At 34.9% G+C, this 13,157-nt stretch overlaps 1 protein-coding gene across 1 annotated transcript in view; it reads right to left on the minus strand.

The window, feature by feature from the left end:
• The window catches only part of CACNA2D1 (calcium voltage-gated channel auxiliary subunit alpha2delta 1), a 395,813-nt gene that overhangs the window by 366,937 nt on the left and 15,719 nt on the right, over nt 1-13,157 (minus strand). The window contains exon 2 of the mRNA XM_021707777.1: nt 10,401-10,517. Coding sequence (XP_021563452.1) covers nt 10,401-10,517 — 117 coding nt within the window. The remainder of the gene's footprint in view (nt 1-10,400; nt 10,518-13,157) is intronic.

The raw sequence follows: 13,157 nt of genomic DNA on the forward strand, positions 1-13,157 counted from the left end.
AATAAAGATCTGATAATTTCCAGAAGATAGTACAAAATTAAAAGGGAATAGAAAATATATCTATACAGGAAAGTTAAGTTATAGGGCTACTGCACACTGTTGAAAAACACAGAGAGAGTCCAGGGATACCTGAGTTTAAGACCTCCTCCAGCTGGCACTTAATAGTGGGATGGCTTTGGCCTCAAGATGTAACAGAAGATTATACAGATTGCAAGAAGGTTGTGTCTGATCTTAAGACACAATAACATATCTATCTCATAAGATTGTTCTCAAGATTAAATTTGATAATGTGTGTAAAGCACTTCCCACAATGTCTGGCAATAATGATGGCTCAGCTACTGAAAGCCATCATTTTGTGCCAAGAACACCAAGTTATGATGAATTGATGACAGCTCCTACCATCCCAACACCTCCCTCCACACACACAAAAAATGAGATATTCTTATAAGGAGAATGCCAACCAAATGTTAGTGCGTACAGGGGGCAGAAAATAATACACATTTAAATAAGACAAGAAATAATGGATGCTAGAAATAAATTTCTTGAAAACTAAGCTAAGACACAATAGTAGGGTTTTACAATTGTGCAAGCTTGATCACTAAAAATGTTTGAGAAAAGAAAACTCCCTAACCTTGGTGGCTTAGACAAGTGAATGACTATGATGACTGAGATGAAAAGGACAGAAAACAGAATTTCCAAAATTCTGTAAAAGTTTATGATTCACTGGGCTTGGTGGCTCAGCCTGTAATCCCAGCACTTTGGGAGTCTGAGGCGAGTGGATTGCCTGAGTCCATGGGTTCAAAACCAACCCTGGGCAATTTGGCAAGACTCATCTCTAAAATAAATAAAAAATTAGCTGGGCATGGTAGTGCGTGCCTGCAGTTCTATTTGGAAGGCTGAGGCAGAAAAATAGCCAGAGTTCAGCAGATCGACGCTGGGGTGACTGTGAGCATGCCACTGCACTCCAGCCTGGGCAATAGAGTAAGACTCCGTCTCAAACAAACAAACAAACAAAAAGATTTATGATTCTATGACACATTAATTAAACTAACAGAGTATTCCATCATCCTAAGAGTAAATTATGTCAGAGGATTTTAAGGAAACACAGATAACTTCTTGAAAATGTACTTCTTAACAAGCTTTGAAAAATCATGGAGAATAGATTCAAAAGTATACCTGTATATATACATATATATATACAAACACACACATATATACAAAAACCAGGATAGCACTGGGCATCTCACAAAGGCTTCTGCCTTCATGTAATGCAGGGAAAGTTACCAAAAAATTCACAGGGGAAGGTTTAGAGTTTATGTGATTCTATGGAAGAATAATAAGGGGTTAATGGGGAAAATGGTAAACCAAACATCAATAGATTTAAAAAGTAAGATTAACATTTAGAAATCAGAACACTACTTGAAGTTCAACTCTATAAATGGCTAAATGGTGTTTAATGTTAGCAAACACTACTTGATCAGGTTGTCTTTGAATTTATGGGATGCCATGAAGTTCTATTTAAAGACTCCATTATGTGAATAAAAGAGATTGGCCTTGGATTAGCACTGTTTCTCTATATTTGTTTTTAGCCAAAACACAAGTTAGCACATTCAGATCAGAGAATTTCTATTGAGAAAAGTTATTTTGCATTTCATAAAAAATAGAAGAGAAATGACATGGATTTTTTTCGGGGGGGCCTCACTTTGGGATTATTCAACAATCATCATAGGTTTCATAGACTCTCAAGTCACCAGATAAAGTCAATGACTGTCAACACAGAAGGAGCACTGTACAAGTAGCTGAAAGTCCCAAGTTCAGGTTCCAGGTCAACCACCCGTGTACAGAACCAGCTAACCTCATGGGTATGAGACCTCTGTAGTCAGACAGGGCCCTGCCCTAGACTTGATTTAATTCTCTGCTGCTACCATCCTGAAATTCTTAATAACTTCTTAACAAGGGACTCACATTACATTTTGGACTAGGCCCTACAAATTATGTCATTACTACCTGTATGAGTTTTGCAAGTCATTTGACCTAATTCACATTTTCCTCAAAGTAATCAACGAACTCAATACTCTCCCTTCCCCTAATTTTTGCTAGTGCTTTGTTATGAGAACATACATCATCTTTGCCAAATTGTCAGTACAATAATGGTCTTGTTGATACTTTAAATATTGCTTTCTAATTCTAAAGACAACGCAAGTCTATAAGAATCACATCTAACAGATTTCTCTTAGGAGAAACAGACTATCACTATTGCCCAAAACCTTTCCTTGTCTGAGCCTTCCATTAAAAAATTAGGTGTGCTATACCATTCATTGTACTTTCTATCATAAAGATATATTTGACAACTCGCCATTTTTCAAAAGCACCTTTGTTCAAACAGCTATTTTCAACTGACACTACTTCATGGAATGAGGGAGGGAAAACTCACTCTCTAGCATTGAGCAATTTACTACTGAAAGTGTTGTTCAAAAACACTTCACTGCTAACCTTTAAATAATACATTAATCTGGTATGAACCTATAGTCCTAGCTACTTGGATGCTGAGGTAGAAGGATCACCTGAGCCTAAGAGGTTAAGGCTGAGGTAAGCAGTGATTGTGTCATGGCACTCCAGCCTAGGTAATAGAGTGAGACACCGACTCTAAAAAAAAAAGTTGCATTTCTAAAAACAGTTTTAGTTAATCAACTAAAATATGTAATCTGGATTAAAAATCAAAACTTTAAGCTTAGTTTAAAATTCACTTAAAATCCCATTGTCAGATTGGTACTGTGCAAGACCAAGAAGCTTCAGGTGGGGAGTGTGGTAACTTCTACGTCTACTCTCCAAGCTTCTCCTCCTGATCCATCTTGACCCTACTTATCAGTTCATACACGGTGATTTCAGCAGTGGCACTATGAGAAAGCTGGCAATGGAAGTCCTTTTCTTGACTATAATTATGAGTTATTACTCTCTGGGTCTGATGGATGTTTAACACTGACTTGTTCCTCTCTTAACAAACTTGCCTGGTTGTTTAGAGATACTCAGGACATACAACTGCAATGCCAAACTTCTAGCTGTCATTTATAGCCCAGCCCCTTAGCTCCCATCTGACGGTATATTTCTACCCTGTTTCTGCCAAGCTGGTTTTGCCCCTGGCAGAAAGTCCTTGAGTCCCAGACAAACTCCATCCCATACTACCCTGTTTTGTGTGTAAGTCTGTGCCCAACGACACCATGTCTCATTGCCCTGCCACCAGATAGATACCTCTAGCCTCAGCTCTTTACTTTTAGCACCCACAGCCACGTATCAAATCCAAATAAATAAAAGTAATCTCAACTTTGCAAAACAAGTAATGGATCACCTAGTTCCTTTACCGCTCAGACTCAAAGGGAAATATATTAGCTCTCTAGGTAATCCTTTCAAAGACATTTACACTAAGGTTAAAGAGAACGGTAAACACACTCTTCTCTTGGCAAAAAGAAAATGGCACAGTATTTTACACTTTTTCAAAGAACTTTTTCTCTTTCTATTCTCTTTAACCTGGATAGTTTATACCCTTCAGCTCGATTTTGGACTAATGGTCAAAATATACACAACCTCATACACACACACACACACACACACACACACACACACACACACACACACACACAGAGAGAGCATTTTCAGACAGTTATTTGAAATTCATATGTAGCTTAGAAGCTCACTTTTAGAACATATTATTGCATATCTTCTGATTTTTTCCAGGGTTAGGAAGGCCCTAGATTATATTCAGTCATTTTATTTACCCACAGTAGACTTCTTTCACCTTTTCTTAATTTGCCCCCCTAAACCTTTACCACAGACTGCAAGATTCCCACGGCCCCTTCAATGTGTGCATATCAATATGTCATCCTACTTGGCCAAGAAGTGGTCAACCAGTGTTGCTTTCAAATTGTCTCTACCTGCCAAATCAATTGTCTTTATTTAACAATATCCCTTTTGTCCCAAATGAAAGATTCCACCATCTTTTCAAAGATAAATTGCATGACCCTGATCCTCCCTCTATCTGCTTTTTCTGGAGCCATCCTTCAACATTAAGACTTTTGTTCTTATATTCAAATTTCAAAGATTTATTATTCTCTAATTATAGGCATGCTTATTTGTCCTCCATTTTTATAAACAAATACACACAAAAAATTATTTGGTAGTACTCCACATTTTTCCTTCACTGTCCTACCAGACTGTCCTACCAGACTGCTAGACAAATTTCTTGCCTATTTGTCACTTTCCAATCACCCTTTAACAGTAGTCTTAATTCCGTTGCAATACATTCTACTGAATCTCTTTTCACAAAAGTAGACCAATGACTCCTAATAGCCAAACACAATACATTTTTAATTCTTCTTTGAGTCTTGAAGAAATTTCACAGTTCTCCCTTTGATCCCTCTCTCATTTCTTTGCATTCTATATTTATATGGTTTCTTTCTATATTTTTGAGTTAAAATCCCTAGCGATAAAGACCAGAAATCTGAGTTTTTAGAAAAATTGACTGGCACTGCTGACAAATACAAATAATGTAGAACTTAAAAAAAAACCAACTATTTAATTAAAACAAAAATCTGATACTTCCAGGAAAAACCAAAACCTACTTTAATAATCATTTGAAAATATTTTTCATTATCTAATCATAAGCTCAATATCAAGGTTGAATTAAGAGATGGAGCATATTACAGTACTTAAAGCTTCAAAATAGATCGGAGCTGCTTTAATTAAAGTTACCAGGACAACCAGAGGAAGACAGAATATGCCATAATTGGGAAAGTGTCACTAGAAAAATTTGTTTATTAAAATCTTGATCCTATTTTCTTTCACCAAAATGCCTAGAGACCTTTTTCACTGAGCAGATACTCTTGGCTGGTCTGGTTGGGGAACAATGAGACCACTGATTTCATTTAGATCCATCTCTCAGGAGGCATCATCAGAGGTTGGCTCATATTGTTGAAAACCTTTAGCCTATAAATTGTTCATTAACACTTACAGATATTTCAGCTAGTTCAGGCAGAAATGAATGTCAATAACAATGTCAAATGATTATTTCTTTTTTTGCTTCTAAACATTATTTGGTTTGAGAATGCTTAAAAAATGATCCAATGATATTAGCAGGACAAACATCGTATGGAGCCAGTTTTTGAGACACAGATAAAGCAAATGTCAAGAAAAGTCATTTAGCAGATATATCTTGGTTCAGACTGTCAGTGTGGGTTTAGAGGGAAAAATTGCATTTGTAGACAGAATTCCCAAAATTGAATTCTACCACTAGCTGTGCTATCTATAAAGCCTTAAACAAGAACTTTGATCCTCTGCTTTTCCAAATTTATAGAATAAAAATGAATATTTACTGTGCTTACTGCATAGAATTCCTGTAAGGACCTAATGTATATAAATCATCAGAATCAAAATATGATTTTATATAGTCCTCCCCCAACAACAACAAAAAAAACCCCACAACTATTGAAGTTTTGCTATCACAAACAGACAACTATTGTCTATTTTGCTATCAAAGAGGTAGCAACTAAAAATTTTTGTATCATTTTCTCTTTCAGCTTTTCCTAAGCTAGTAGATGGAACAGATCAAAAGACCATTCCACAAAATGAATGTAAATATAAAGTCAAAATAAAAGCAGAAATTGAAAAAAGAAAATGTTGGAGGAAGTCATTTAGAGTCAAACATAAAAACAAACATAAGCAAAAGCATAAAGCAATAAAATAAGTTATATTTGAGTTTTTAATCAACAGGCTATAAAAGATAAGATTAAAATTAATGCTGAGGTACATAAAATTTGTGTGCATGCATGCACAAAAATAATTATTGCAGACAATGAAAAGCAATAATTCTACTAGGAAAAAAAAGAAACCTCCAGTGGTTCATTTCCCTTCTTAAAACCTGAATTTTCAGAGACAGATTGTTAAGTCATTTCTTTAGTAGACAGCTAAAAAAAAAGTACAATTTTATTTTCTTTCACAGTTTTTACATCTACATTTTCCAAAGTATCATGTTAATAACTTTGATATTGAAGAATAATAAAGGTTTCAAAAGTTTTCATACTCAAAAATGAAAATTGTTTCAATACTATATATGTGATTTCATTGAATCATTCTTTTGAAAATTGTTAATCAATATAAAATTCACTGGAAAATTAACATTATTTGGAACATCCAATTCTTACTTAGTGTGGATGGATAACGTTTACAGAATACTGCCTAGCTACTACTTCCATCTTTGTTAAGTCAAAGGATATGTTTGTACAGATCTTGAATTCAGAAACACCTAAATTTGAATCCTCTCATATTCTTGCTTCTCAGAGTATGGTCTTTACAACAAGAACATGAGCATCACCTGAAAACTTATTAGAAATGAAGTATCTCTGACCTGATCTAACAAGAGCCACTGAGATCTGTATGCATATTAATATTTGAGAAATACTGGCATCAGTTATCAGGTACATTACCTTGGGCAAGTTTCAGGAAACCTCAAAGTCCCAGTTTCCTCATTGAAAAATGAAATTCATAATGGTGTCTAGATCATATTATTATTGTGAAAAGTAATTAGATGATGCTACCCACTAAGTACTCAATAAAATCCAGCTGGTATTAAATTTTATCATCTACCTTAGATTTGTATATTCATGATTTCTTCCAACTATATTTACCTATAAAATTACATTAGTACCCTATCCAGATAAAGTTTCTTTAATCCAGATGTCTCCCTGAGTATAAGCCTACAATAAAAATAGAAGTAAATTAATAATGCCATCTTGCATTCAGTTACAATAAAATGTAGCACCTGTTCTCAAGCAGTCTCAAAATATTTACTTTACATAATGCTTTCTATTTTTGTGGAATCAAAGAATTTAAGCAAATAATTTAGTTTGAAAACAAACATGAATCTTTCTCCCTGAAATAAAATCTAATTCTACATTTAATAATTATTTTTGTCTTCTGTAGTCTGCCATCACGCATTTAAGATATTCATTGATCACCTACAGGACTCAAATAATGCCCCAGGTATCTTGAGCTTCAATTCTAAGTGATAAACAACAAAGTTCCAATAAGCTCCTATTTTTATCTAATTAAGGTAAGATACACACTATTTCACTCTACAACCTTTTTCAAGGGACTCTGATGTCCACACTACTAGCTTCCTACATGTGAAGGAAAAATGTAAGCTGATAAAAATCAATAAAAAAGAATCATTGTCAGCACTCATCAGAGTATTAATTACCTAAGTAGAAAATTCCCTATTTTTATTAGATAGATTCTTACTATAAACATTTACATCTCTAAATGTTTAAAAAGGGTATTCACATCCCCAAAATTAAAGATAATAAAACTTTGAGTTTTCCTATAATAAAAGTTTATCTTACCATGTATTACTCAATTATTTATGTTTAAAAATTTTAATGTTTCAACTTCTAGCAATACGACAAATCAAATATTCCAAAATGCATACCTACAAAATATATACATTATAACAATATCTTCAACTCTTTACAAAACATAACACAAAGACTTAAAAGTGACTAAGAAAGCAAGAAAAAATTCTGATGGTCAAGATAGATATAAAATATAGCAAACTAAAAATCTGAATTGTGAGTGTTAAGTAAACAGGAAATTCAGAGCTGTCTTCAAATACCCATAACTGTTCTGAGATCTATAGAATAAGAGCTAAACTGAAGCTCCAGCACTATATCTAACAACTGATACATAAGAACTTTGTGAAAAAATTAAAAGTTTATTGAGTGGCCAAATGGAAGATACTATTTATAAATAGAAAGACAAAATATAATAAATATATCACTTCTTCTCAATTTGATCTGAGTCAATATAATATCAATCAGAATCCCAATAGAGATAATTATATTCTGAATCTAAAATTTAGATAAAAAGTCATAGCTCAAAAATACTCAAGATCCCTCTGAAAAATAATACAGTGAGTAACTCCGTCTACCGTTATCTAGCTTAACAATCAGAGTTCACTGGGAGAAGGCAAACTATTTAATAAATGCCCTGGGAATGCTTATACACTGTGGGTGGGAGTGTAAATTAGTACAGCCTCTATCAGCACGGAGATTTCTCAGAGAAACTCAAAGTAGATCTGTCATTTGATCCAGTAATACTACTATTATGTGTCTACCTGAAGGGTCAAAGGTCTTTATATAAAAAAGACACCTGTTCTCATGTGTTCATTGCAGTACAATTCACAATTGCAAGGATGTAGAATCAACCTAAAAATCCATCAACTGATCAGTGAATAATGAAAATATGGCATATATACACTATAGAATACTATTCAGTCATGAAAAAGAATGAAATATGTCTTTCCAGCAACTTGGATGGAACTGGAGAACATCATCCTAAGTAAACTAACACAGAAACAGAAAACCAAACATGGCACGTTCTCACTTATAAGTGGGACCTAAACCAAAGATCTGCAGAGACATAGAGGATGGTATAATAGACATTGATAATTCAGAGCGGGGAGGGGGGGAAGGGGTGTAAGGATTAAAAATCACCTATCAGGTACAACGTGCACAGATGGAAGTGGTGTGAACATTTAAAGCCTAGACTTCTTCATCACTATACAATGCAATTATGTATCCAAAAACTATTAGTACTCCTAAGGCTGTAGAAATAAATAAATAGACAAATAAATAAATGCCCTGAGAAAACTGCTTGGAAAAAAATTAATTTGAATTGCAACCTAAAATTATATACTAATATCACTTCCAAGTGAACTAAATAAGAAAATGTGAAAAATAAAATGTAGAACCATGTAGAGTAAAATCTATTTTAAAATTATGAGCCAGGCTCGGTGGCTCAGCCTGTAATCCCAGCACTTTGGGAGGCCGAGGCAACTGGATTGCCCGAGCCTGTGGGTTCGATACCAGCCTGGACAACTTGGCGAAACCTCAGCTCTACAATAAATCAAAAATGAGCTGGGCCTAGTAGCGCGCACCTGTAGTTCCAGCTACTTGGAAGGCTGAGGCAGAAGGATTGCTGGAGCCCAGCAGGTCGACACTGGGGTGGCTGTGAGTGTACCACTACACTGTCCTGCCTGGGCAACGAAGTAAGACTCCAACTCAAAAATAAATAAAATAAAATAAAATAAAATAATGTGTGTAACCTCAAGGTAGGGAAGGATTTCTTTAAGAAATACCCGAAAATACTAATAATTAAAAGAATAGTTGACTTTGCATTAAATTTAAAAACTTTTCATATCAAAATCATGATAAAGACAAGGATGAGGCACCACTGGAAAAATATCTCTGCATTGTAGATAACTAATATGAATTACTATCAAGAACACAATAACCTATAAATCAATTGTTTCTACTGAAGAAGAAACAAGAAAGGTGAATGAATATAGAGCAAGAGGTCTTCTTCATTAGTAGTAAGCTGAGGTACCATTTTACACCCACTTGACTGCCTATAATTAACAAGTATGACAGTCCTGTATCTTGGCCAGGATATGAACTAATGGGGACACGTATATAGCGAGTTTTTGATCTAAATTGATAAAAATATTTTGGCAGGCAGTTATCATATTTTTGTAAATCTGACATGGCGAATACCCTGCATTCTAGCAATTCTACCATCCTGTATAAACCCTACAAATATTCTTGCACATATGTATTAGGAGACTTGTTCAGGAAAATCCAGCAGCACTATTCATCATAGCATTTATCTGGAGACAACCCAAATAATACTTTACCAACAGAGACTAAGTGAATAAATAAGGATAGATCCTCATAAAATAGCATTTAACTGTGAATACATCTAAATGCAAACATACAGATAAATCATACAAACCTAATGGTGACAGAGAAATGGAGCAGAAGACTACATACAGTAGGATACGAATTTAATAAAGCTGAAAAGTAAGCAAACTGAAAAATATCTTGTTTAGCAAAGCATTTTTCTGAGGTAGAACTATTTTTAAAAAGAAAAAATGATTAATTGAATATCTAGCATATTGGTCACCTCTAGCAGAGAGGCAGAATAATGGAACAACAGAGTACTATACTCTGCATGTAGGTGCTCATAATATTTGTGAGTTTTATGCTATATGGTAAATTTAAATACTTTTATTTTATTATTCATCATGACTTACATATGATAAACATGTACATAAATTAAATATACATTTTTTAAGATAATCAGAATATTAAAATAAACTAATAATTAGAAATAAGCTAAATGATTATTTTGGATTCACAATGAAACCATGATATCTCATCTTTAAGGAACACATTAGATGAACACAGTTTTTAAGGTAAAGAAAGCATATCAAGAAAAATCTCCAAATAAATAGAGAAAAATTAAAAAGTAAGCAATATAAAACAATAAAATGAGCACATTCAATTTTAACTCACCACTAGAGCTTTAGATCTGTTGCTTAGAAGTTTCTCGATATCCCTGGCTGCAATTTCCACCAGCTGGCGCGCATTATTTGGTTCCACAGTATACAATTCTTGATACTTCTCATAGATCTGTATGAAAAAAATAAAATTCATAAAAACAATAATTACTTATTTGGCTCTTAAGTTTCCATTAGAATATCTCTGAAACTGTAAACAACTGACTAGAAAGACCACCCTTTTCTTTCCTCGTCTTGCACTTTTGGAGTTTGGGTGTATAAGGAAAAAAAACACATAAATATAAATTTACTATAAGACTCCCAGCTTGCCAAAACAGAGGCTATATTAACAGGTTGTAAAATATTTTGTACCACAACAGTTTGTGTGTGCAATTTTTGGGTTTGAAGCTGTATCCCCTCCCCAGCCACTAAACCTGGTATCAACTGTCATCAGTATTTTAAGAAAAAGGAAGACCATCCTAAAAGACAGAAGGAGAACTGCAGCATATGAGGCCAACTCTGGGGAAGGAATGTGGAGACAGTTTAGTTAGAATTGTAATGATGTATTTATTGTTATTATCAAACTCAATGTTGTTTTTTATCACTGAAATTCAGTTAGGTAGCAAAAGGCAAAACTCGACTGCCTTTCTGGCTCAACCTCAGTGTCTGTGGAAGGAGTTCTCTGGAGTGGCATAAGCTGCACCTGGCTTACACAGCCTGTACACTCCCAGCAGGGGACAAAGAATAAAGAAAAGAGGAAGGGGGAAACAGTGTCGGTGTTTGTGGCTGGAAGGCTGAGCCGAGGAGGAAATCCCTTATGCGTCAAACAGATGGGGCGCACATGCATGACTAAACCATCTTTGAAAGCCAGGACCTGGCAGGTTTTTACTGTCTTATGAGATGTGAATCCAGGCACATACAGGAACCAGTTCAACCCTGCTTTTTTCTGGCACAACTCCAGCATTCTGCTTCACTACCAACAGGTCCTGCCGCCTGGTCTCATCTGAGCATGAATGACACTGGTGAACACTGGCTTCAAAGGGACAGAGACACCTAAGCCAACATTTATTGATCATAGAAATATTCATTTTACATGGGCTTGTTAATTTTTTACTTAAGTGATTAAAAATTAATTTTTTAAAAGATTTAAGTCAAATGATTATGCCTAAAATTGATTGACTTATTTCAATGACAAGGTTTTGCCATACTCATTTGAACTCTGACCTTGTAAGTTTTCATTCAAATCATTCAAGGTACATTAATTCCAGTGATATAAAAATCCCCATATTTGCTTTCATCCAGGAGTCCTGCATATTACTGGATTGCTTATGCTTCCTGCTGAGAGGCAAATTATTGAGTCCTGTTTTAAAGACCTAGGTCATTCATGAAGAACTTCATCCAACAAAAGCTTTCTCTTTCATTTCAGCCTAAAATGAGATTCAGGAACATAGATTAATTGACTTAGGCTACAAATAGATAAACCTCAACATCACTTTAATTGATCCAGGATATTTAGTTCTTTGCAGTAAAACCAATAAAGCTAATTGGTGTGAAATGTAGTATGCTTTGTACCATTAATATCCTGTTCCTTTCTCTATGAAGTCTAACCTCCTTCCTGTGGTATAGGGAATTCAATATGCTTCATAGTTAGTGGAGAGTCGTATTTCATATTACATACTGTAGGCAATGTCATTTATTTATTTATTTATTTATTTATTTATTTATTTATTGAGTTGGAGTCTCACTGTCGCCCAGACTGGAGTGCAGTGTCCGCTCCCAGCCACCGCAGCGTCGACCTGCTGGGCTCCGGCGATCCTTCTGCCTCAGACTTCCAAGTAGCTGGAACTACAGGTGTGTGCTACCAAGCCTGGCTAACTTTTTGATTTATTGTAGAGATGAGGTCTCGCCAAGTTGCCCAGGCGGGTCTCAAATCTGCAGGCTCAGGCAATCCATTTACCTCAGCCCCCCAAAGGAGCGGGATTACAGGCTGAGTCACCGAGCCCAGCTGTCATTTATTTATTTACTTATGTTTGTTTGTTTACTTATTGAGTTGGAGTCTCATTCATTTGCTCAGTTGCCTAGGCTGGAGTGCAGTGTCCTGGGCTCAAGTAATCCTCCCTCCTTAGCCTCCTGAGTAGCTGGGACTACAGGCTCATGCCACCATGCCCAGCTAATGTTTTAATTTTTTTGTAGTGACAAAGTATCTCTTTGTTACCTAGGCTGTTCTTGAATTCCTCCTGCCTCCACCTCTCAAAGTTTTGGGATTACAGGTGTGAGCCACTGCTACCAACCTGGCAATGCCATTGATTAAATCTCTACCTATCTCTGCCAGATACACTATGAGGTGCTTTAAAAAAATGAATACACTATAAATCAGAAGAAAAATTTATTTCAAGCATATACATATTCTCTTAAATGTATAAATTATATTCTAACAAATTTTCTTTTGGGGATTTTTAAAAAATACTTAAGAAATAAAAATAAAATCTAACCCAAATAAATTTAAAATAATTAAGTCAAGGAATCTAGAGCCTAGAACCCCAGTGTAAACATCCAGCTGTATTATTTATATATAAAACCACAATTGAAATTTTTTCTTTAGTAATAAAAATAAGTTAAAATGATATAACTACCCATAAAAAGAACTATCACATGTTTCTGGTTCTAAAGAATATAATAATCTTTGTTGTTGCGAGAGCAATTGTGAAGGGTTTCAAAAAGTCTCTTGATATATGTTTAGTAAACAATTTTCAGAGTACAAGATTTCATGCAA

Source organism: Carlito syrichta, unplaced genomic scaffold, assembly GCF_000164805.1.
Source record: "Carlito syrichta isolate Samal-C Ts95f unplaced genomic scaffold, Tarsius_syrichta-2.0.1 Scaffold124319, whole genome shotgun sequence".
Taxonomy (NCBI): Eukaryota; Metazoa; Chordata; class Mammalia; order Primates; family Tarsiidae; genus Carlito; species Carlito syrichta.